General features: G+C 35.5%; 3 protein-coding genes and 1 long non-coding RNA gene across 6 annotated transcripts; 1 reads left to right on the top strand and 3 right to left on the bottom strand.

Moving 5' to 3' along the window:
- Positions 1-6050: 6050 nt before the first annotated feature.
- On the bottom strand, positions 6051-9984 carry LOC116159654. 2 transcript variants are annotated; one of them, XM_031472679.1, is made up of 5 exons: positions 9517-9984; positions 9176-9465; positions 8931-9119; positions 7624-8877; positions 6051-7399 (listed from the first exon to the last, which is right to left on the bottom strand). In XM_031472679.1, the coding sequence occupies exons 2-5, from the start codon at positions 9441-9443 to the stop codon at positions 6264-6266; spliced, it is 2847 nt and encodes a 948-aa protein (XP_031328539.1). In that variant the 5' UTR covers positions 9444-9465; positions 9517-9984; the 3' UTR covers positions 6051-6263. The 2 variants fall into 2 exon arrangements, with proteins under 2 accessions (XP_031328539.1, XP_031328538.1); XM_031472678.1 differs by having other exon boundaries at positions 9176-9984.
- A 2426-nt stretch (positions 9985-12410) lies between these two features.
- LOC116165356 (THAP domain-containing protein 1-like) lies at positions 12411-13923 on the bottom strand. Its single transcript, XM_031479725.1, has 5 exons — positions 13571-13923; positions 12963-13200; positions 12605-12905; positions 12482-12545; positions 12411-12426 (listed from the first exon to the last, which is right to left on the bottom strand). The coding sequence occupies exons 1-5, from the start codon at positions 13639-13641 to the stop codon at positions 12411-12413; spliced, it is 690 nt and encodes a 229-aa protein (XP_031335585.1). The 5' UTR covers positions 13642-13923.
- A 3085-nt stretch (positions 13924-17008) lies between these two features.
- On the bottom strand, positions 17009-18128 carry LOC116159231. The gene is made up of 3 exons (XR_004142920.1): positions 17814-18128; positions 17565-17689; positions 17009-17517 (listed from the first exon to the last, which is right to left on the bottom strand). It is a non-coding gene; the product is annotated as an uncharacterized LOC116159231 (long non-coding RNA).
- Positions 18129-19382: 1254 nt separating this feature from the next.
- LOC116158881 (uncharacterized protein K02A2.6-like) lies at positions 19383-22226 on the top strand. 2 transcript variants are annotated; one of them, XM_031471736.1, is made up of 2 exons: positions 19383-19617; positions 20338-22226. In XM_031471736.1, the coding sequence occupies exons 1-2, from the start codon at positions 19524-19526 to the stop codon at positions 22116-22118; spliced, it is 1875 nt and encodes a 624-aa protein (XP_031327596.1). In that variant the 5' UTR covers positions 19383-19523; the 3' UTR covers positions 22119-22226. The 2 variants fall into 2 exon arrangements, with proteins under 2 accessions (XP_031327596.1, XP_031327595.1); XM_031471735.1 differs by having other exon boundaries at positions 19383-20697; positions 20857-22226.
- The last annotated feature ends 3825 nt before the right edge of the window (positions 22227-26051 follow it).

Below are 26051 nucleotides of genomic sequence, written 5' to 3'. Positions count from 1 at the left end.
AATGAGCCGATTGACGTAGAACAACGGTTAGCGCAACAGCAAGGACTGTACGACAAAATTATTGCACGCATTAAAGACAGTCATGACCGCAACAAACAACATTATGACTTACGACGTAGGCATGTTAACTATGAGATAGGAGATTTGGTTTGGCGTAAAAATAAGACTTTGTCTGATGCCACTAAAGATTATTCAGCGAAGTTAGCTCCCAGATTTTTAGGACCATTTACGGTTAGCCGTAAAATGGGGTATTTGACCTATGAGTTGAAAGATTCTAATGGTAAATCTTCTGGAACGTGGCACGTCCAGGATCTCAAACCTTATATTGAACCCGATGATCATGGTTAGACATTTATTGTCGCCGGATTGCTTGTTTGTTGACGATTTTGAACCACTAATTTTGACGTATTCTTATTCTTGGATTTGACTTTGATATATGTATTTATATGTTATATGTTCCATATTTCTTCTTCTTCTTACTCTTTGGGTGGTTTGGTTGGGCACAGGGGATGGACTCTCGGATCGTAGCAACAACACCTGCTAGGGGATTCGTCCCGATCCATTATCCTCCTTCTTTCTTTTTCTATCTGCACCTCAAACACTTTTCTTCTTCTAATTTCCTCAGGGGAAATTTGGGAGAGGTTGCCCTTTTCTTTTCGCTTTCCTATATTCTATCTTTTTCTACTCTTCTTTCTTCCATTTCCGTTCCATAGAATGAATGAATGTTTGAATGGATGGGTAGTTGACACACAAGAGGAAGGGGGTGGGTGCGCCTTCCCTGTGCGAGCCTCGGTGACCATGGGACCCCTGGAATCGGCATGAATGAGTTTTTTTTTTTCTCCGCAAATGTGATTTCTTCTTTCTCTCTTACTGTCTTCTATCCATAGCACCTTCTTCATTTCATTACGCTAGTGCATGGTGGAGTTGGGTTGGAAAGGTACCTTCTTTTTGGGGGTTTCCTTCTACACTTTTTCGGCAAGGGGGTCAAAATTTGGGCTTTTGTGTCGTTTTTAGTCAGGGAGGGGGGTTTCTTTATTTTGGGGATTTTGGTGCTGCATCACTTGAAACTGTAGGGTTTCTTTCTTCTGGGTGGGCACTGGATTTGGTTTTCTTGGGGGTGACTAGTAGTTGGATTGGGTTGTAGGAAAGGGGTTGCTATTGTCATGATACCCGACGGCGCGAGATTCCATCTTTACGCGAGGGCATGTCAATACCCGATTTTGCATACCTTTTCCGCTGCTGGAGAACCTGGGAAAATTCTTTGAAGGTGAAATTCTTTGGGGGGGAGTTTTTTTTACACTGGGGTGGGTTTTCGGGTTTTCAATTTGTTTGCTTCCTTTTCGAGTGTGTGTGCTGGGTTTTTCGATCGTCGGAAAACTTGTAGTTTCCCTCCTGTCGAAGGAGAGGGGGGGTGTAACAGTTTAGTTTATTTATATTCAAATTTCAAAATTACCGCTTGCTACGTTAGGCAGGATATAGGTGAGATGGCGTCACTTGTACGCGTGCTTCTTTCCTCGCGCAGAATCGCGTAATTTTTTCACTTCATTTCCGTTTTAAAGCCAACGAGGTTGTACTTGTAGAGCGTGGCATTGTGAATTCTTCTAAAACCAGTGGGTAATATTTGCCATCATTCACGTAAAATCTCTGGCAATTTTACCTGTTTATTGGCGTTGTCGAGTAGAGTAACTCAGAAGCCGTTTTCTCCGTTGTGAGGCTATATCTGGTGGAAGTTCATCGCCCTACCTACATATTCACAACCTCTTGGATAATTTCCATATTTCATTGATTTAAGTATTTTTCATTACCCTCCTGACGATTTCAGGGATCCATGTAGTAGATCAATCCATGTAGTAGATGAATTCTTGTACCGATCAATCCATGTAGTAGATGAATTCTTGTACAGACGAATCCTTGTATGTAAATGAATTTGCATCTTGCGAATATTCCGGAGTACGAACACCTGTTGATTGCCGGCAGCTATCCGGCGTACCACCGAGTAGATAAGCGCTAACACCTAAACGATACCGGGAGCGACCAGCTGATGGTGGAATTTTCGGAAGATACGATCTTTTACACAACCTTTTTTTTATTTGCTTCAATACCGTTAATCTAGTGTAACCTTCCGACGATTTATGATCGGAGCTTTGTATTTTGTTCGCATCAAGTGTTTGAGGTCGTGACTCTCTTCAAGAGCAACGCACCTGTATTTAACGTATGGGTAAACGAGCCGGCTACGAGTAAGCTATTTTTGGCCCTTCCGGCTCATATAATCGTTCCGAGCGTTGTAGCTTGGGGTTTGTTTTTGTGTTACAGAACTGGAACTTCGAAGGAGAGCTCTTTTTCGGAGAAGACAGCTTATGTGTTATTCAAGGTAAGATTTTTAATTTACTTGTACCCAGTGTTGCCTATATGAGTTGTTATTCGGGTTAACTTAATTCAATCTTTGAATCTATTGAAATCTTAACTACATTTTTGCTCGATCATTGTTGTAGGGGGCTGGTAACGTAATTATTAGGGAAGTGTTCAGGAATTTATTTGGGGATTATTTTTGTCATTTAAAGTATTTGTTATTGTCGTATTGAAGATACATTTTATTTGCCGATCCTGCACCGTTTTGTCAGGATTAATAAATCAGAATTGCTCGTAGTGAATTTATTATTTGGCTCTCTTGTGTTTTCCCAATTTCTATACAGGAGAGGTCAGAATTTGTGCAAAATTGGGTGGCGCTCAACTAATCATTTCTAGTGACTACCAAAGATCAAAAACTTATGTTATATGCCCAAACGAACGAACCGCTGTGGAAGATTCTCATCTCGAGCCCTTCTTTTAATTAAGAATCTGAGCTAGCTGGCCGTTTATGCGGCGGGGTTTGAGTTTTACAGCGCCGAACTAACCTCACGTTATAGATTTTGGAAAATCTCGTCTTGCTGCTTTGAACCATAGTTTCTTGCGACGATATTCTTGTGGCACAGTAACGAAAATCTTGTTTGGATTATTTTTCGACGTAGTCGTACAACCAGGAACAAAACACCACTTATTCGGAGCGCTCATTGTTTGTTTGTGCTTTAATCACTTATTTAACAATATTAATACTACGAAAATGAACACTAAGTCTTATCACGGATACTCGCCAACGTTCCCAAATCACAAAATACAGTCAAACACGATAAACCCAAATTAACAGCCAAATGAACGCATTATTACGCGCACACAAAGCATAAGTTACATGCAGCCATAACAAATCGTAAAAGGAGTGACGTCACGTCGCACTGTGTAACCTTGCGAGGCGTTTTGGCGGGAACTTTGCTAGTTTGAATTTTAGTGCCAAATTTCTCAAGTAATGCTTAAGATTTTGTTTTTTTTTTGTATAACACGTGACTTCTATCTACGTGTCCTTTGCTTCTGTATAATAAAAAAAAAACATGCAAATACCCTATTGAACACACATTCGGATTATTAAAAGGCAGATTTCGTATACTGCGTTATGTAAATGTGTATGACACCAAAGAAATCCCAAAGGTTATAATGTGCTGTTGTGTATTGCATAATATTTGTATTAATTTTAATGATATCGATCTTGAGGAGTACAATGATAGTATGCAGGAAGATGTTCCGCATGATATTGATGTTGTGGCGCTACTGACTTGGTTTTCGGCGCCACTGCCTGCTGGCTATTGCCGCGCCATCTAGGCCAGTATAAAAACTAACCGCTCAAAAGAAACGAGGCACAAATCACATACGGATAGATTAGAATCTCCCATGTTACCGACTGGAATTGTAAAAAGCGCCATCCAACGGTTGCAAGGGCAACTATACAGAAAAAGCGGGATACTCAAATATCTATTTATGTGTTGGAAATTCAGATTACAAGTAAATACATGAACTGTGAAACCTTAAATGAACTTTATGTGCCATTTAAAGTATCACAGTACATGTATTTATCTTGCAATCGTATTTACATCTGAATAGTTTACAATTACCATTTCTCTTTAACATGTATGCCCAAAAAAGTATTCAGAAAACGAATTTATTTCGCATCATAGTAAAATCATTTGCTGTAGAAATATATAATGCATTACAGTTGAAATATAATGATAATTGCGTTACAACTTGAGGCAAAGAGGAAAAATCATATCAGAGCTCAACGTTCCCAATGCAGAATCGAATGCAAACAAAACAATCTCTGTTTGTGCAAAGTTGGAGTGCTTTAAATATCGATGATGGCAAATGTAAACTATTAGCATAATTTTTCTACAGGAAATCCTATCACACTTTACACATTTACACTAAGGGTACGTTCACGGTTGATATCAAGAAATGCCTTGCAACAGTAACTGCAACGTCAACATGGTGTGTTAATGTAATTATTTCTTGAAGATGTATCAGCCAGTTAAAAGGTTATATAAAGTGGTTGTACGACGTTTTGTCTATTTACGACTTTTTGAAGTACATTGTTTAAAATTTTACCAACAGTTGATGCTGTATATTGGCCAGACTAAACAATACTTAAACAAAATTACAGCATCAACTCTTTGTAACATTGTAAACAATGTACTTGAAAAAGTCGTAATAGACGAAATGTCGTACAACCACGTTATATAACCTTTTAACTGGTTGCTACATCTTCAAGAAATAATTACGTCAAGTTTATAAATCGTCCTTTAGCATATACTCAAAATAAGTAATAAAAAAGGCATTGAAATAAAGGTCAAATTAAATAAATTTGACTTCCTTTTGCACCTTTCATTTGTTGAAAATTTGAAATACACGTATCTCAAATGGAAATTAAAAATTATTTGTTTTAACCTTTATCTCAATTATTTTTCCACTAAGTGGATTAATATCATTTATTTTTTAACAGCTGTTAAAATTACACTTTAATGTGATGAAAGTAGTTGGATAGATAAAGAATCACTAACAGCAAGGGTAGATAAAGTGAATTAAATGAATGTGAATTCTAATGACATCTGTCATTTAATGGAAATGATTAAAAGAACACCAGCTTGCTATTTTTGACGTTTCACATAAATACCGAATTTTTAGAAGTTCTATGATTACTTATGGATATGACTTCCGCTATGAAATAAAGTTTTTCTCCAACCACCTGAATAAGACGCTATTTTGTGACAGTGTTCGGTACCTAAAATTGACGTTTTGCGGATTAATCGCTTTCACCATGGCAACTGTACAAAAAGTGGATACTTTTGGTCCTAGTACCAAAAAGAAATTGACCTTGAAAGTTGGCCAATTAAAAAATTACAATCACGGAGATATGTCACATTGAGATCGTTTTACATTGCAGGTTGTAAGATATTTCTATACATACAAATCAAATATTTTTGCAGTTTCAATGCAAATAATGATGTTACCTATACGTATGTACATGTATTGAAAATGATTTACGCTCGCTATTTTTATTTAAACCATGTGTAACGTAATTTACATATTCCGTGAACGTAATTTTAATACGTAGACAACCCGCCGTTGCGCGTAACGCCATCTACTTCAGACCCATTGCACTATTATCTGTCATTTTGAATTCAAAATTTGAAAAAGTTAATTGCAATTAATTTTAATTAAAAAACTGTATGGTAAGTTTTTTATTTCAATACAAAATATAACAATATTAATTGTGTATACAATAAAATGACTGAAACTGATAGCGACATGGATTGCACTCCGTCAGAGATTATAGAAACGGCAGAACATGCTACCTCAAGATTTGCTCCCTACAAAGTCGCGAGAGGTGAGAAGTAAGAGGTAAAAACGAATAGGTTATAAGTTAACCTAAAAACTAGAGTGGCATGACACGTGAGGACAAGAAAGCAGAAGTTCTTATACTATAGTAGTGAAACTGTAACTGAATCTAAATTCGAATATAATTTGAAGTAAAGGGGGTTGGAGAAAAAATTTTATGTTTTATTCGTACAAAAAATGCGTTTTCGGGACTCGGAAGGTTGCTGGACTCCGCTAACGCGTCGTCCAGCAACTATCTTCCTCGTCCCGAAAACTGACATTTTTTGTACTAATGAAACAAATAACTATTTGTATTACACACGACGATAAATGGACATTAACCATCTCGTGAAAACTTAATTCACTTGGCGCTCGTGAATTAAACGCTTTCACTCGATGTTAAAGCATCCCTTTATCGTCTTGTATAATAAATAACTATTATTCTATGCACTTAACATTGATTAACAATAGGTATCGTTTATTGTATATAATCAAAATAAATCTGAACACTTTAACGGTAACTAGTATCACTTTGCAAATTTTTTTTTTAACTTAGATTTATATTTCTTCAAAGCTTCCAGTTTTACAGGATCAACTGAAGTTACATCTGATCTTTTCGACACTAAATTAACAAATCGTTGATCTGTCCCACTTAAAATTCTACCCACTTGCTTACACCAAAAATGTAAGATTGTCGTAACTAGTAAGTTAACAACTAGTGTTCCTAATTGTGTATGTGTTGTGCAATTAAGAATATTAAAATTTAATGACTGTGTCAGATATTTCACTAACCTCTTACGCAACATATATTGATGGCAGTGCCTAGGTATTAAATAAAATAATAAAGTACATGTTTGGCTTACAAGAAAATACAAGCAACTCCCTGGCCGAAATAATTGAGAATTTTTATATTCTCTAGCTTCTATTACTTGTAAAGGCACATTACCGTCTGAAGCTGTTAACAATTCTTTACATTTAACACATTTTGTTTTTTTTAAAACCCTTCTGCCAATGAAACCAGCTACATAAGCTATAGTAGCTTTCGCCACAGGAGTTTTTTTGCAATGTGTAATCACAGGTATGTCATCCTTTATATCAGCTTCGAAAGGAGAAATGCCAGCAATATCTTCTCCAGTTACAAATACGCGTAAATTATCGAGCGCACCTACATTAAAATCATATTCACAATTTGCTCCAATAGAATGAGTGGATAAGAAATTATTGATTAATAAAGCCTTAAATGAGGGAATAAAATGGTTAACATTTGGGCACACATTTCTTCTGCCATACCCTCTGAGGCATGCAAAAAAATTTTCTAGGCAGTCTTGGTTAAATGCCCTTGGTAAAATATACTTTACTTTATGTAAGAGTGATGTTTTAAAATATATGAACCCCTTTACTGTCTTCTGCAAATTTGTAACAGACGGAACTCTTGCTAATTTTCCTGTTTTCGGATCACAGTATTTCATTGACCGTATAATATGAATTGCTTCACTCCAAAATTCCTCATGTCCTGATGTTAATGTGAAGGCACCTTTAAGGGGTTTACTTGCAGGTGGTAGTTTACGGTTCCCATTGAGGCTATCAAACAGCTTGTCTATAAACAATACAAGTTCACCTGTTTGGTTAGCCTCAGAAGGCAAACTGTAATCCGTATGTGTATCTACAAAAGAAGTTTATTTATAAACATATATTGCTTCAGCATTATTATTAACAGGTTAACTGTTATACACATTCACTTATGAGTGTTGCAAAATATATTGAATTCATGCAACATGGTACCAATGATATTGATATAAATCACAGTGTAAGTTATTTAAATGCTGCAGTTAACGTGCCAATATGATGCAAGTATATGAACACAGATCACATACAGTGAGTACCTACCCCAACCAGCAAAGCGTTGCAGATGTGACCCAACACCATAGCTAAATACTTGCGTCATGCTGGACACCTTCATTTTATTTATTTTATTGGCCATTACATGAGCATCTGTTAATTTTGTCAATAATCGTGTATCATCATACGTATCCAAAAAGTACAGTAATTCGATATGTTTCCATGTAGCTACTTGCTCCACACCATTCTTGGTAAAATGAAGGTTTTTGGTTAATAAGTTATTTCTAAGGCCTTTAAACAGATGTGGCACATCGTACAGAGGCACAATTTCTTGATTATTAATGAAGAAACCAAGATGAGGATTTTCCATTCCCTTTTGTAAAAAATACTCATTTGCATCTTTTAATAGTGCATTAATTGCCGCTTGATTAGCTGATCCTTGATCACAAATTGTAGCCACTACTTTAAGTCCAACTTGTTGACATACAGTAATAACTTCTTCAATCAGCTGCTTCAATTGTGTTGAGGAAAGAGGGCCATTCGAAAAAGTAAATGAAAAGGGTTGTTTCCACTGTCGATAAACACCCTTAATCATGAACACATTAGCATAATCAGCGAGATGGGGATACCGTTTCCCTCCATAATCAGCGACCCCCTCAATACAATCTAATTTGCTGTTATAGTGCAATGAAGGAGAGATGGCCATTTCATCGAATACCACAGCGCATAATTTTTCGTTCGTTGATAAATTTGCAACAACACTCTCGAGGCTATTTACAATGTGTTTGTTAATACCTGGACGATACGGTACTTTATTTAATAAGTTTGTTAAGGTTCGGCGTGATGGAAGGCAAAATATTTTTGAGAGAAGCCGATAACCTTTTCCACTCGCCTTTAACAACGATAGTGCCAATATTTTGTCGTCCAGGGAAAAGCGACGGGCCTTTGGTGGAAGTTGTTGTGTGCGGATTTGTTGCAGAATAAATTTATATGTGGTTTCATTCACTGCATCCATTAGGTCAGTGAATGTTGACTTTTTTGCCACCTTCTCAGCCAAAGCCAAACGTTTTTGCAAATTTCCAAATGTATGCTGTAATTTAGCTGTTTTCTTTCCCCATTCAGTCACGATCTGATACATCTTTTTGCAGCGTGGTGTTAATTGATTTTGTCGTGTCACTTCCACAGCATTTAAAATACGTCTTCTTTTGGAAACTTTAATAGACGGTTCTGGTTCTTTCATGGCGATCGTTGTTGAAGTTGTTGGTGTATCAATGTCGGGTATAAAAATAGACTCCATTATACCTATTAATAAACAACTGTGTTAATCCATCAAATTGTATACACTCCATACATACTTGGATCTTGTCTTACTGATGACACTTTCTGAGCATTATCTAATGACTGGCTGGTGGAATATTGGTCCGTGTCAGCAATGGAACCTACACAGACGCTCGTATCCATTGAAAATATTGCTGCAGATGTAGAGGTTGCCCCAGACGTTGAACAAATGCTTATGGCAGATGTAGACATTACATCAGGAAATGCTACAAATGCATACAGTGGTACTTCATTGTTGTAAAAACAAATGAATGTAAAATACCTGTTAAATACAGTGTAGGTACAGCAATTCGTGATAGCCCTCTTCTGGTACCAGGTACTAGATATTCTTGGGAAAAATGTCGATCACAAACATAAGAAGATTTATAAATTGTATATGGCTCCTGGCTCATAAGTGCGGAATTCTGTATAACTTCAACCCATTTCCGCAACATTTGTACATCTTTAGGGAATCGATGGCGTTTACTAGTTTTGTCAGTACAGCCAGGTACACAGCACTTGAGTTTGTACTTTATATATGGAAGGTCCATTACGCTGCGACGCACTAAACAACTAAAACAGTAAGATGTTTAAGGAATATACTATTTCGAAAAGTGGACTTACCTATTTACATTAATATCAAAACACCAAACACTTATAATTAATTCAACCTTTAATATACACGACACAACTATATTTTTCACAACTACACAAATACTTCGAACAGTAAACAGTTCAAGTTATTTATTTACAATTTACGAAACAGTAATGTTTTCCTATGTATTTACACCTGCAAGTTCTAGTGCACTATGTTTATTTACAAATGTTATTCAAGAACGGGTTATTTCACAAAAATCTGAGAACGAATCAAAAATGCACAACAACGCCGAAAATAAAATTCGCATTCGCACAATGATTACACGTAATTTGCGGTTAGAATCATAATCACGTGGTGAAACTGGAGACCCTAACCTGTTGCATTTCTTTCAGAGTACCCTGTCGGTTGCAAGGGCTATCTTTAGTTAAGTCTCGAACCAAAAAAATTGTATTCCATTCTCTTCCATATAAGATACCAATCTATCCGTATGTGATTTGTGGAAAGGACTCGCGTCAACCGAAAAGTGAGGCAAGTCGCGTGCTTAGGCAATTCGTTAATCTTTAGGATTCCCATCTCACTTTTACACGAGCGCTTTAATGGAAGTGTTGTTGCGTCACGAGATAAAATCGATAATACTTAACCAAATAATGGTAGAAATATTTTAGTTTTGTTTGTTACGTTATCTAAATACTTTAAGGTATTATCACGACAAAGTATACGCAGAAATTACTTCCAGTGTATACTATTTAATGCGTGTAAAGGTTAAAGTTCCACCGTCATCGCGCTCTTACTCATTTAAGGATCAGCTGTTTCGTTTTTCCTATGTAGCAAATAAAATAATTGTAGTTAATTATGCGAAAGAAATGTACCTACTACAATGAGAGCTTAATTATACTTACTTGGGTTTGGAAAATATACTAGGTAATAAATAAACAGAATGTCAACATTTATTAAATATACAAGTGAATCATAATAAACACATAGGTAGGTAATGTAAGTACTTACATTTAACAATGTTTGAACAAAACCATTTTGGTTAATTTATGGCGTATAGGAGCTGCATTGCCATGCATTTTAAGATTTATAGTTTTTGCATGGTGATACATCCTGCACTTCATGTAGATATCTACTATTTTTTTAATTAATTGCAATTCATGCAAATCCTCTGATATAAACTCTTCAACAATGGGGTGCTGCGGTATAAACAAAAGCAACTTATCACTAAAATATCTTACTGTGGAATTTTTAATTTGTTAATTTTCTCTACAGTAGACCCGAAAATTTTTTTCCAAAAATGTAATAATATTTACAACAATTTTGGAAGGTTTACATAGGTTTCCTCTATTTATAATGGTAAAGAATTTCTCAGATTCTGAAGAACATATATAATTGTGATCCCTTACATGGGCTGAGCTTTGATGTGTTAATATTTCAGCGCACGCGACACATCTTATTTCTTTTAGTAATTTATTAGCTACATATCCACCTATATAGTACAAAATATTTTCATGGTAGTAGTTTAATTGTACATTACCAAGTTGATATAAAAATGCATCACTTTCATTGGCCGAAGTAGAATTACCCATACCAATGTTTTCAGTCAACCGTCTTTCCTCTGACTGAAATTCAAAAATTGGAGAACAAAGACTGTCATAATCTATGCAATTTGCCGATTGACTTGCTTTTACAGAATTTTTAAGCAACATTTGGCGTAACGCCCATTTTAACTGTTGCGTATTTGGGTTATTATTACGTCCCCCACGGCTTCTCAAGCATGAGAACAATAATTCAATATGATCCTGCGAACATTTATACGTCAGTAAATAGTTTAAAGGCGATTCACAATTAAACATATCGTTAGCCAACGCTAGAGTGCTTTTCATTGTAATAATAAAGCCTACCACAAATGTCTTTCTGGGATGATTTAGAATTGGAATATTGTCGACATACAAGGATGAAAGATACTTTATAGTATCTTCAAAAATAGTACGAAAGTAGTTTAATGTGTTTGGCCTGATTGGCGATTTAAACCCTCTACCAAATGGATTTCTTGCATTTAGTATGTCAAATATTTTATCTACTATTCGTATATATTCGATTGTCGCTGAACAGTCTACAAAATCCTTATGATTACTATGTTGTAAAAATTGCAAAGCATCAGCTACACCACTGCTAAGCGCTTGAGCTGCAAGTTTCACATTCATTACTTTGTTTTTAAAAAGTACGTGATTAGATGTTAAAGAATTAGCAAATGTTAACTGAAGCTCTTCTTGCAATTGATCCAATTTTTGAATATATTTCCAACTAATTATACCTTTTTCAGATTGGAGACCCTTGTCTGCAAAAGTGTTTCGTGCTAGTTTTAGCATGTGACAGGTGTCAAGTATAAAATAAACATTGTAGTTAGCACATGGGTGTTTCATATAGCTTTTATGGTTATCGGAGGAAAAATTCATTCCTAAATTTTTAAATGTAAGTAAGTTTGTGGCAGTTCCATCACAAGTGATTGATCTTACATTAATATTTACATCAAAAAGATTCCTTAAACATACTGTTATTATTTGTGCTTGTACGTTAGCATCGCATTTATTGATGAGAAAATATGCTATAGGGCATTTGAAATTTCCTCTTAAGCTAACTATTTGGAAAAAAAGAGCTTCAGTTGCTGGAGACTGGCTTTCGGACTCTATAATACCATTGTAGTCTATGTAACCTGTGTATTTCCCTGTACAGTCATCCCAAATAATTTGTTTTCGAATTGACATGCTGTCAAATATTAGTGCACAATCTTTCAAGTACGGTTTTTCTTTGGAGTTTGTTTTTAGAAAATGGAATACTTCATCCAATAAACCTGGCTGGCAATTGACGTTGGTCAACCACTTACGTATGGTTCGTCCATTAGGCAAAATAAAATGTTGCTTTACAAAATTGTATGCCTTTGGTGAATAAAAGTATAACGTATGGGCAAACTGTTTCATGGCAGTACTGTACCTTCGCTGTGTTTGATTAACTTCTTTAAATTTTTTCTCGTGAAGTATAATCTCTAATGGCATTCCTAAAATGGAACCAATGGAGTGATTAGTCAACTGAAATTGTCACAGTTGAAATACTGACCTTCAAAGTGGTGCCTCAAAACATTTTCTAAATCGTCATTTATATATGAATTGTCTTTCAGTTTTTGAATGAGTTCCTTCACATTAGCAACTTTCACGTTTCTGCGTTTTACCGTTTGTTTTAAGGATTTAATTTTTCTGCGAAGGAATTGCAATTCTCCATCCACATTCCAAGATGTTTGAGTTGCCTGTTCACATGTTTCCTGCTTGGTTTTAGTTTCATCTAACTGACTATCCACCTCCATGCTTATCTCAATATCTGTTGAAACGGAAGTAGAAGGAATTGGTTCGTCAGTAGACTTCTACAAATGTATCTTTGATGAAGTGGTTGGGAGACATTATGTTGTAAAAAAACTTACTGATATTTTTAAGACTCTCCGGTCAGAAGATGTTTTTATTAAATGCTTTGGGTATTCCGGAAAAATACTTGGAACTGCATCTGGTTTTAATAACTTTAGATTTCCTCCTGGCCTGACTTTATAGTCGCTTTCTCTAAAATGCCGACTACATACTTTACTGGTTCTTGAAGGTGTCCAGTTTTCTCTTCTAATAGCCTGAACCCACTGTTCAAAAACTTCGTGATTCCTAAATGGAAATCTAAAAAATAAAACCAAACGCGTCATGTATGGTACAAGTACAAAATTTGCGAATTAGTTGCTAATTATTTATTATAAGTCAATTGTATGTTGATCACGATATGCAGTACGATTGCAGAAACCGCAACTTTAACTTTTAATGCCTTTTACCATTTGTACCAAAAAAAGTTAAATCAAGTTCCAACAATTATTATTATGGATCTTAATCCACGAATGTAAAATATGCTTAAATTTGTTGGTAGAAAGGATCATTAGTCACACACTTAACTATACTTAGTAATTAGGTACACATGACTTAAACTAATTCTAAAACTTAAATTCCTGGTTTAGGTAATAAAAATAAATTGTAATTTTTAAGATGTAATACTTACCCATGAAAAGAAATGGGATTATTTGTGCCGTGAACAACGGTGCATCCAACAACTACACAATTGAGCACCATGATGGTTACTGCAAGTTCTACACTTGATTACAAACAAAAACAAATGTATGACTCATAATCACAAGTGTCACTACAATAAATGATTTGTACATAAACGGATTCAAACACATTCGAAGTCAAATATATGCCCATTAGGTGAAACAACATGAAACAAAGGGAAATCGTCTTTTAATTTGCATATAAAAGTATGAGTGCAAGCGAGACGAGAATCCTAAAGTAAGCCCCGTCTTTGTCTGTTGCCCCTGCCTCAATTTCGCGCGAGCGTAGGTATACGCGAGTCCTTTCCAGTTACTACGTATATACTACGTATACAGTTCTATGGATGTAAGTAGTAAGATATGATTATTTAGCGGATTTTGATTCAATATATGCCTATCCAAAAACCCAAATGGGCTGTAACTGTTATTTATTTTTCTTAGACTGCTGATAACCATTTTGTTTACAACGCGGTGTGGTGTGGATTGAATGAAAACCTGAACACATTTTCAGCAATTTGGCAAATTTTTAATGCATCGCTTGATACGTGCAACAATCCTCCACGATTTTTTCTAGTTAAAAGCTTTGAATGACTCTCTGATGCGAATATCGCATCTGCACATATGGAACATTTAACAGACTTAGCTATTTTTCTTGTAACAAAACCTGAAATATATTTAGTACCAGTAAGTACTTAGTTACGTCTATACCGTTGAGTGAAAAATAGTAAAGAGGCGCAACTGTATATAAAATTGCGATAACCTTAAGTCCTCTTTCTTTTTCTAAGGCGACATCTATATTTCTATCTCACTTGCCGTAGTTTTCCGTGCGGCTCTGACAAAAAACAAGTTTATGGATAGTGCTGCCATCGTATTTTAATTTTGGACTTAATACTATTACGAAAGTGTGACGTCATTCACGTCTTATCCCGACCCCAAACAGCTGATGGGAGTTTGTTTACCTTATTTGTAACATGGCGTTAATAAACTTGTCCGACCTTTTCGAGCATTTTCTGAAGAAATTACCGCGTTTGGTAAATGCGAATATACCTAGTTAGTGGAAATGTGCTTGCGGTGTAATTTAATGGACATGAACAAATAATGCTTATAAATGAATGAAGGAAGTATGAAAAGAAATGCAAGTGGAGGTAAGGGAATAATGCTTTGCATAAGGTTTTTTATAATAATATGTGATATAAGTGCAGGTAACTCAACATTTTATTTTAGGTTAATTTAAACGAAGAAGTTGTAGCAAGTGGCAATTTAGTAACAGCATATCTGTGCTGTTTTGCTGTATGCAAATAACAATATTCGTAAAATCGAGAGAAAAACTGATACAGTATCCTAATGGAAAGAGCCAATCTCATCTATTGAAACAACGCAGTTTCCGTGTTGGAATTGTTTCCGAAAGTGCAATGTGGTGCCACGAACAGAGGATGAGATTGAAAGCACTAAACAGGGTAAGATTAATTTCCACACAATTTTTAAATTCTATTTAAATAAGCAATGTATGAAACACTTAGCCCCATGCAGATAGGTGGTACTCCTCAAACTTTCTGCACTCCAGTTAGCAAGTACCAATGGAAGTGCAACATATTTGTCGTGACGATCTGTCAAAGCTAATTTGCTGCTGCCGTTGTTGTTGGTTGTTCATACTTGTGTAGCCGGGCCAATTTTGCGGTGATTGTGAATGCAAATGTCAACATGACAGCACCGACCCGCACTGCACAACAAGGCAACGGCACCGTACTACACCTATCTGACTGGGGCTTTAGACCCGACTGCTAATTGCAAATAAATATGGTGAAGGACATGGCCTGGGTATGTGAGTTGCAGAGTCAAGGAGTCTGTTGAGGTTGTCCGATGAGATACGATTTGAAACTGTCAACCTTTAAATTAACAAACGTCAATTAATACCTATTAATCTAGAAATGCCAACAATACAAACTTATTTTTATTCCTGGATAGTAGATAATGAGATAGGAAGAGTTTTTAAAGCTACTTCTTTGTGATCACAGGAAATTATTAATTTATTATTATAAATGTACCTATCTGAAAATTATAGCACTTTTTTTTACTAAACCAATTGAAAAATTGTTTTTAGATGTCCTGCTTCTTTCTATTCCTCTTCGCCAAAAAAAAGGAATTTATACGGAATAAAGTGGATTCTGGCTTGGATTTCTCTGGACTAAAGGAAATGAATTTAGATGGAATAAAAGTGGATACAGTGGGAGTTAAACTCGCGAGTTAAATGATGAACGTACAACTAATTCTAACCAGAATATGACTTTGTGGGAATGGTTTTTTAGGTATGGCTTTAGCTATGGCTTCGTGGGAGCAGATACTAGTTATTAATGATACAAGTTCGATATAATCATCATAATGAAACGCGTGTAACGTTAAAATCACGAGGTGTAACACGTAGTTTTAGTTTCACAGGTTTCATTAATAATGTTCATATTGTATCATTCAAAATTTAATCTACAACGGTCCAAACAGATTTTATTTGCATTTTTCATAAAACAAAATTCAAAATTATCAAGTGCCCATACTAGTGGATGTCATGGTAATCACATTTGACAATTTTGGCGTTCGCGATGGAAAATAGCAGTAATTATTATTTGCGTGCTTGTTCCGACACGCCGGTAATCGCGCGATTCTCAAGAGGACTTTATTTACATGAAAATGTTTCAAATCGTTCAGACAGAACCGCGCAGGATTAACGCTGTGTCTGGAGAAAGCGTAATGAATTCATAAGGTCTTATGAAATCCAAAGTGGACATGGTAAATCTGCCATAATGACAACGTCGTAGATTACAGAAATAAAGTATCCATTTGGTCATAGAATACTAGATGAATTAAGAATGAGCAAAAATTCATATTTGATGGTAGTTCAAATGTGAAAAGGTCACACCATGCTTTTCATTAAATACAAGAACTTGTTCTTATGATGAAAAGATCTTTGTCATGTGGACTCCTAAATTGCGATAGATGTAAGAATGGAGAACAATTCAAATTTAATATGTTTGTAACCTTTTAGGTAAATTATTAAAACAGTTAGTATTGTATTGTTATCTGTTAGTTTTCTTAGTAAGTGATTTTAGTTTTTAATTAAATATGTATTGATATTTACAATATGGAAAATAAAATAAAACTATTTGTACATCTTCCTTAATTTTAATTCATTTAATCAGTGGCCAATGGTAAACATTTTTTTAATTCTCATATTGAAAATCTAGTGGTGCACAAGTTTGAACAATACAGTGGAATGCTCTCTCAAATGAGGCATGACGCCACTTTGTCTAATGTAATGATCCTGGAAATAAATCACTCTCAAAAGTTGTTGCTGCACTGCTTGTAATCAGAGGATAAAGCTTTTTTGAAGGAATGCGGAATTGCACCTTCAATTTCCGTGCAATCCAACACAATTCTGCCATTTGTGATGTCTTTGAAGCATGTCGATATAAAAAGATAATTTTTCTCTCTATTACTCATATTACTCATAAGGCCCGCGTACAACATTACAAGTAGCACATATAAATGTGACGATAATGTTTTGCATTTTCATGTTACCTACTCACTGTAAATCTAAAACACTTAAAATATTTTAAATTTAATCGAAACTTCATCAACGTACATAATAGATTATTCTGGTGGTATGATTTCCACAGCCCAGCTACACTAAAAAGTGAGCCCCACTAATATCTTGGAACAATAGTTTTTTTTCACACTGTTGTAGTTGTAGGGTTTCATTTAAATTAGTATTTTCTTCTTTGAAAAAGTACAACTCGGTTTTTTCAAGTGTTCGAGATTTTAGCAGAAATGTTGAAGTGAAAGGACCTGCTTCCATGGTTCCCGGTTCTTCGTTACATTTCTTACTGGTCAAACTTTTTTGGTTTTTCTGAAAATACACTTTCAAATTTCAGAAAAATGTTTATTAATACACACCTTTTCCACGTTTCTCGATAAAGAAATTTCCATGTGCCCTCTTTATTCCATGGGAATAATATGGTAGTGGTGACCCAACATGTTGTTACCATCACTCTACTTCGGATCTCGATTGGCTCGCTCTACTACAATTAATATTGTGCAAGGTGAGTAAAGAGTAATAAACTTTTGTAGAGAAGAATAGGTATTTATTATTTTCTGAACTATCATTTTGCGTACAAATAGGGCTTTGGGTTTCAAAGATCTTACCTGCACATCTTTTTCCACTTGTAAAATTGTTTATTTTCTGCTGGAAATCGGAACAACTGCACGTTTCCCCGTCTTGAATCATGTGGACATCCACGACAGTAACACTAAAAAGGGAAATCGGAAACAAAACGCCATTGCAAAACGCGCACTAAAAATGAATTTGTGTTTTGTGAATGAATTGTTTTATTTCCATCAGCTGTTTATTTGGCAGCCCTGTCGTGACGTCATCACCAACACTTTCCAATCAATCACGTCACTGAAACATCTCGGGGCCTCGGCACCGAATAAAAGTCAAGTACTCTGTGATCTCGGTGCCTTTTGACAACTGGCGCATCTATTTATTGTCGGTGCCCGCACAAGCCTCATATAAATTGATCAAGTTGCGTCTCTTATTACTTTTCACTCAACGGTCTATACCTAATAGGCAAATAGGTATTGCCGTTGTCTTGCTGGTAAAGGATGTCGAATAATAGTTGTACGTTATTTTAAGTGAATGGGAATGTCGAAAACGCTCGGTATTGCATTATTGTTTAACACCTTCGTAGGTACCTTTTTAAAATCGACTTCATTCCCCGCAAATGCACTATGGTGGGAGTAAATTTTTCTCTTCGAATGGCTCTGATCCATTGGCCCTTTAAACTTTTATCCGTTGAAAATCAGCATATTATTTAAAAATTTATCGACAGAGTACATGTTGATAGGCACAAGCTAACCTAAGTTTATTGGTTTATTCTCAACAGAAATTTATCTGTTCACTAATTCGAGCTAATCACGAGAATGATTAATGAACGGAACATCTAAAATAACAGCTTATTTCCATTATATTGCATATCCTCTCAGCGATTTTTGCCCCGCGGTGCATTGTGTGTTGCATACTGTGTCGACAACACCTTAGATACGTTACGCGCAGTCTAGTTATAGCAAGTCTCTGTTCGACGTGCTTATAACATTTTTTGCGCGATCGAAATTAAAAGTATGCAACCAATTATAAATATGCACTAAGAAATTAACGAGCAGAATAAATTGAAATGATCGAAGTGGTATGGTGTACATCACTAGGTAACCAGTTTATTTGTCAAAATTGAAGTTAATAATTTCATAAAAATGTGCATGTGTCTGATGTAGTTTACTAGCTTTGCACTTCCTTTATGACTTTATGAGCGTCTTGCCATAGGAAACAACAGCACAAATTGTACGTTTAATGTAACAATAATTAAAGATTAAATGTAATGTAAGACTGTTGATTTTTAAAAAGGCGTCGGTAAGTATTTTTGCTGTTCTGTTTTTAGATCGGTAAGTAATTTTGACGTCGTCGTAATCATAGCAACTGGTAAATTCTACGTACTGTCATGGAAACACCCATGGTAAATAGTCAGAAATGACCGATCGCGCAAAAAAGATGGTTATGTATCGAACTGCATGAACGCCGTGGAGAAGTACTCCAAACTGCAACTGCAGCGGCAACGAAGTTTATAAATTAGTTGTTACGTTTACATAGTTTTAACTTTAAACGGCGAACAGCAACTGAACTGCAACTGCGAACGTAAAGTTTATAAATCCACCTTTAAGAAAGATTTTAATACTGTGTTTGATGTTGACAGGTTATCCTTCATAAAGGATGTACGAGTAAAGCTAGTCCTAAAGGAGAACGCAGTTCCCATTTTCCATGCCCCTTACCGAATTCCCTACTCAATTAAGGAAGCTGTGGAGATGGAATTGAAGGAGATGTTGGAATCTGGAGTTTTGGAGAAAACCAAGTATTCTGAATGGGCGAGTCCAATTGTGGTAGTCCCGAGGAAATCGAGTAAGAAAATAAGAATTTGTGTCGACTTTAAAGTAACCTTAAATCCTAATTTAAAAACGGAGCATTATCCTTTACCATTATGTGAGGATATTTTTAATACAGTATCCAAAGGCAAATACTTTACTACATTAGATTTGTCGAATGCATACCTGCAGCTGCAAGTCAGTCCGGAAAGTAGAGAATTGCTTACTATAAATACCCATTTGGGTTTATTTCGATTTACCAGATTACCGTTTGGAATTACGTCTGCACCAGCTATTTTTCAGTCAGTAATGGACAATATTTTAAAAGATATTCCATCATGCGCGTGCTACATTGATGATATCATCATATCGGGTCAAACAATTGATGAATGCAGGGACAATGTCAGGAAAGTACTTGAAAAATTGCAGTTACATAATGTCAAGGTTAATTTGAGTAAATGTCATTTCTTTCAAGAAAGCATTGAGTGTCTTGGTCATGTAATCGATGGAAACGGTATACGTCCGATGAAGGCAAAAATTGATGAAATTTGTTCGAAAAAACCACCTACGGATTTAACTCAACTGAAATCATTTCTTGGATTACTCAATTATTATAATAAATTTTTACCTATGGCCTCAAGCGAACTAAAATTATTGTATGACTTAGAAAGGAAAAATATTCCCTTTGTTTGGACTAACGAACACCAACGAGTGTTTGAAAAATGTAAAAATATGATTGTAAATAGTAACTTTTTAGTGCATTATGATGTCAAGAAACCCATAGTAATTGCAGTGGATGCTTCACAGTATGGAGTAGGAGCTGTAATGTCTCACCTAAGTGATGGCGTCGAGCATCCAATAATGTTTGCATCTAGTACCTTAAGTAATAGAGAGAAAAATTATGCACAAATCCAAAAAGAAGCCTTGGCGATAATGTTTGCTGTTAGGAAATTCCATAAGTATATTTATGGACGGAAATTCACGCTAATTACCGATCACCTACCACTAAGAACAATATTAAATGTCAAGACGGGTATTCCAACGTTGGCCGCGTCAAGATTACAAAGATGGGCGTTAGAATTATCCGCATATGACTACGAAATCAAATACAAAAAAGGTAATGAGAATGCAAATGCTGATTTCTTTAGTAGATTACCTTCGGAAAGCATTTTAAACGAGGACGTGCTATCATTCTCAGAATTTAACGAGATACCATTATCAGTTACTGATGTTAGCATGTCTACAAAGAAGGATAAGGTAATAGCTCGTGTTTTAGAATATACCAAAAAAGGATGGCCAGATAAATTACCAGATTTAGGATTGAAGGATTATTTTTCAAAACGTCATGAGTTAAATATTGAAAATGAATGTTTATTATGGGGAAATCGTCTTGTTATTCCATTTGATCTTCGAGAAAAGGTGTTGGAAATACTTCATAGCCAACATATAGGAATTGCAAGGATGAAAATGCTTGCAAGAAGCGAAGTATGGTGGCCTAGTATGGACCTACATATTGAAGAACATGTTAAACGATGCGAAATGTGTCAACTACATCAAAACAAACCCATTGATGTACCGTACACACCGTGGTCGAAAACATCTAAATCCTGGAAGAGATTACACATTGACTTCTTACAATTTAAGCAATATCATTTCTTAATTGTTGTGGATAGTCATAGTAAATGGTTAGACATCTATTTAATGAAACATGGAACGGATTCTTCAAAAACGATTGAAAAATTGCGTCAAAGTTTTTTGCATTTTGGAATTCCAGAAGAGATTGTTTCAGATAATGGTCCTCCATTTTCAGGAGAAGAATACAAGAAATTTTGTTCATCCAATGGAATAAACTGTTTGCTAACTCCACCACTACATGCGTGTTCGAATGGCTTAGCTGAAAAAAATGTGCAAACAGTCAAACAAGCGTTACGGAAGTCCTTATTAAACCCGAACAACAGTACGAAATCAATTCAATTAATTTTGGACAACTTCATATTTAAGCATAGGAATACACCATCAGTATCAACCGGAATTAGCCCAGCATCCATTATGTTAAAGCAACAGCCGAGAACAAAATTGACAATGTTAAAAACAAAATTATCAAGTACACTGAAAGAGAGGGAAGAGAAAGTAAAGATTTATGAAGATAGGAGAAGAACTAAGTTGCGAGAATTTGTTGAAAATGAAAAAGTGTTAGCCTATATTATTCAAGGGAGGAAGCCTGTGTGGATGGAAGGAGTAGTTATGCAGCGAGTCAGTGCAGTTACATATCTAATTAAATTAAACGGGAATATAAGACTAATGCACGCTGATCATTTGAAGAAATCGTACATATCAGAAAACATTACGTTGCCTTATGAAGACTTACCAGACATCCTAATACCTACCGCACAAGAGAAGCCATCAGAACCATTGATCGCACAACCATCTACGTCTGTACCTAAACCCACTGTACAACCTTCGCTACCCTTATCACATCCTGTCCCACTGCGTAGATCAGCTCGAGAAATAAAAGCTCCCTCAAAGTTAAATTTGTAATGTAGATGTTTTGTCTTATTTTTAGAAGGGAGAAATGCTGTATAGTAGCGACACCCGGCAACGCCGCAAAGTGAGTGACAACCTCGACAGAGCGGAAAAATGTAAGGTCGTCGGCCGATGCAATATGACATGTGTAAATGTTAATTGTACATGTAATGTGTGATGTAGTTAATAAATGGAATGTTATATCGCGAGTAAGTAAGTAATGTACTGATCCAGGTTACAACAGTTAGAAGTTTTTAAACTTGTAGTTGAAATAGAAACTTGAAATTTGGTTTACAGCCATAACCGACCATTGCGAATTGAAATATAAAATAATTTCAAGATGGTGCTCCTTCCATAAATACCCCGCAAGTAGTGCCATCTTGGTGTTTTTTTAATAGAAACGTAACATTTTCTATTTTCTTCCTATGCGTTAGTTTATTCTGCATTCAACGCAATTAAAATTTAAGTACCTACCTATCTGTCATAGGTTTTGGCAAATGTCAAATGTAAATCAAATTTCAATTTCTATTCAATTGCAGGTTTAAAAACTTTTAACGAACAAGCTGCGTGAATGTCGCTGTACAGGGTGTTTTTTTGGGAGCTTTAGTTAAAAGTTTCTGGGAAAGTAAAATAGGTAGGTTTTTGAAAATTTGTACTTAGGAGTTACTCTGAAGGCCGAATCGATGTAAAATATTTTCAAAATGGCCGCACTTCCGGAAACACCGGAAGTAGATAGTAACTTCGTTATTTTGCATTTTTGGATTCTACGTGAAATTTCAGTTCTTTTGATACCCATATGTCATATCTGCCATTTATGGTTTTTAAGTTATTTTGACTTTAAGAAAAAAAAATGGCGGATGCAGATGGGACCTTGATAATTGATTACTTGAAAAAGGTTATAGTCATGGCAACCCATTTTTATCAGTGCATAGAGAATGAATAGGGCTTTCTTTTAGTGCACTTAAAAAAAGTTAAGTTGCGTACGACCGCCCCTATGGATATCCAACTTTATGAAACTTCAAAAACTAAAAACTCAGTTTTTTTAAATGGAATGACCATGTTCTTACTACTCCATGAGATAGAGAATCGAAATGGGCATATTTTGACTATACATGTTCCTATAGCTATCTTTAACAGTTTCTGACTTATTCCCATTTTATTGAATTGACACTATTTTTTTCGGATTTTCTTTTTAGTAGTCGGCCATGATTCTATAACAATTGAATTTTAAGCAAATCTAGTGACACTAATCCATCACCCACTGTTATAGGTTAACATAAGTTTTTCAAAAATCGAAAAATGACTCGCAGTGGTTTCACCTATTTTGGAAATTAATTGTTATTTATGGTGAAATGGGCAGAATCGCGGCGCGTGCTTTCCTTACATTCATTCGAAAACTGGAACGAAATTGTATGAATTTTGGAAATTTTGTACCCCTAATGCACTACAAACCGTTGAAGCACAAGTGATACAAAGCTCTACAAGAGAATATTTAAGAAAATGAATTGAATTGCAAATGCAAGATTAACAAATTAAATTCAATGCAAAATATAAAAAACTTCGTTGAAACATTTTTGGTAATGGAATTGGGTTGCTAGAACCGATATCGCAATTAACCTTTTGAATTTTCCAGACTTATAAGTTGTTTAAGAAATTCAGTTGAACGACTCTGTTTACGATTTTTCAAACATTTTCGCATATCCTTAATAAATGAAGTTTATTTATTACTGAATTATTTTAGAACTTCACGAACTAGAATCAATGGTATTAAAGAATCCATCCTTGATTTGTTTAAAAATTCCGATTGTTATAAAAATCATGGCCAAACTACTAAAAAAGAAAAATGCGATAAAAATGGCATCAATTCCGAGATCAATTTCAATGAAATGGGAATAAATCAGAAACTGTTAAAGATAGCTATAGGAACCATGTATAGTCCAAAATATGCCAATTTCGATTCTCTATCTCATGCGCAATATTAAGAACATTTGGTCATTCCATTTAAAAAAACTGAGTTATAGATTTTGAGTTCTTAAATTTGGATTTCCATAGGTGCGCGTTGTAACGCAACTTAATTTGTTTTAACAACACTCCTACTTAGAATCGACGCGAAGTCATTTAAAGGAGAATCAGAGCCCGTCATTACTCCTATAATCCTATCAGCGGATAAATGTATGAGGTTGCGACAATTAGACTGATATTATAGTTATTAGACGAGTCGCTTCATAGATTCCCGACCTTTTTTCAAAAGTAATCAAATTTATCAAGGTACGCATCTGCATCCGCCATTTTTTTCTTAAATCAAAATAACTTAAAACCATAAAATGGCAAGAATAATCGACATATGGGTATCAAAAGAACTGAAATTTCAAACAGTAGAATCCAAAATGCAATAAAAAATAGGGGTTGCCATTTAAAATAAACGAAGTTACATTACTTCCGGTGTTTCCGGAAGTGCGGCCATTTGAAAAATATTTTACATCGATTCGGCCTTCAGAGTAACCCTAAGTAGCAAAATTTTCAAACACCTACCTATTTGTACTTTCCAGAAACTTTTAACTAAAAGCTCAAAAAAAACACCCTGTATATTAATTCGATATTTTATTGGAAGTTACTGAGATCGACTGTATCAATGTCCAATACCATACCTACCGTTTTACTGGAACGTCTGTAATGTTCAAAAAAACTGTCGTGATTTGTAGTGTTTTACTACGGGAAAAGATCAAGCCTAATTTAACGAAAACAAAAATGAAAAAGCGGTTTTTCGCCTTAAGGGGAGTTACTTGAGTCCATTTTCATGAACGAGTCAGATTGCCGAAAAATTCATATAACGGACTAATTTATGTGTAGGTAGAAGGGAAAAATATGTTTTTCTATAAATAAGAAACTTAGCATTGCGCAGCTGCGCAGCTCACGCCTGATGTTTAAAATGTGCGATAATGTTCCCCTGCAGTAGAAGAACCATTGGTTAAAATTCAAAAAAAATGTCTTCTACATATTATAAGGAAATTTGACATTGCGCAGGCATGCGCCATGCGCACATCTGATTTTTACAATATGAGATAATGCTTGCTTTGCTAGAAGCATCTGTGATTAAAATTATTTATTTGCCGCTTCAGAGAAATTCCTTTTACAAAATAAGAAAGTTGGGTGTGCGCATGGCAGATTAGATTTGAAGGATCCACATTAAAATTTTAGAAAAAATCGCTTTAATAGTTTAAAGGAAGTTGGGTATGAGCATGCATTTTTTGACCGTTTCCTTTATTTTTTCATTTTTTATAGTTTCCGGAAAGCTAGAAGGTTTCCAAAACTCTTTAATAGAAGATATTGTTGCGCCGTAATCAGGTAGCAAATCCCCTATTTAAATGTTTTACTAATGTCACAACGGCTACCAGATGTGCAACCCGCATGCTGGCGCAATTTTGTTCATATTTCTTGTATTTGTGGAGGGAGTTAGTATGTAAGGGCGCGATCCTGGCTTCATCTTTAACATGAAAGTGCCTATGATGTGAAGTGTTAGCGTTTCAAGGTCAAAGTGGTGTTGCAAGGTCAAAGTGGTATTGCGTAAGTGGGGGTTGGGTGGGTTTTCAAGGTCGAGTGTTGAGAAAAGAAAGGGTGTATTGTTTGTGTTTTTCGGAGGGGGGGGTGATGGCTGGAAGGCCATTGGATTTCAAAGGGTCGAGGTGTTGAGAAGAAGGGGTGTATAGTTTGTGTTTTTCGGAGGGGGGGTGATGGGTGAAGGGCCATTTGGATTTCAAGGTCAGTGTGAGAAGAAATGGGGTGTAATTGTTTGTGTTTTTCGGAAGGGGGGTGATGGGTGAAGCCATTGGATTTTCAAGGTCGAGTGTTGAGAAGAATATGGGGTGGTAATTGTTTGTGTTTTTCGGAGGGGGGGTGATGGGTTGAAGGCCATTGGATTTCAAGGTCGAGTTTGTTGGAAACAAAGGG

Source organism: Photinus pyralis, unplaced genomic scaffold, assembly GCF_008802855.1.
Source record: "Photinus pyralis isolate 1611_PpyrPB1 unplaced genomic scaffold, Ppyr1.3 Ppyr1.4_LG1, whole genome shotgun sequence".
In the NCBI taxonomy this organism is placed as follows: Eukaryota; Metazoa; Arthropoda; class Insecta; order Coleoptera; family Lampyridae; genus Photinus; species Photinus pyralis.
This window is presented reverse-complemented; position numbering and strand designations above follow the sequence as displayed.

Bases quoted from the DNA above. Each gene is read 5' to 3' on its own strand.
- LOC116165356 (XM_031479725.1), bottom strand. From the start codon at position 13,641: ATGGTGCTCAATTGTGTAGTTGTTGGATGCACCGTTGTTCACGGCACA. The intron at 12,906-12,962 runs GTAAGTTTTTTT...ATACATTTGTAG, and splicing joins GGAGAGTCTTAAAAATATCA to AAGTCTACTGACGAACCAAT. The intron at 12,546-12,604 runs GTCAGTATTTCA...GTTCCATTTTAG, and splicing joins TTTGAGGCACCACTTTGAAG to GAATGCCATTAGAGATTATA.
- LOC116158881 (XM_031471735.1), top strand. From the start codon at position 19,524: ATGGAATTGAAGGAGATGTTGGAATCTGGAGTTTTGGAGAAAACCAAG. The intron at 20,698-20,856 runs GTAATGAGAATG...CTCGTGTTTTAG, and splicing joins CGAAATCAAATACAAAAAAG to AATATACCAAAAAAGGATGG.
- LOC116159654 (XM_031472678.1), bottom strand. From the start codon at position 9,443: ATGGACCTTCCATATATAAAGTACAAACTCAAGTGCTGTGTACCTGGC. The intron at 8,878-8,930 runs GTATGTATGGAG...GTTTATTAATAG, and splicing joins ATCAGTAAGACAAGATCCAA to GTATAATGGAGTCTATTTTT. The intron at 7,400-7,623 runs GTAGGTACTCAC...CTTCTTTTGTAG, and splicing joins GCAACGCTTTGCTGGTTGGG to ATACACATACGGATTACAGT.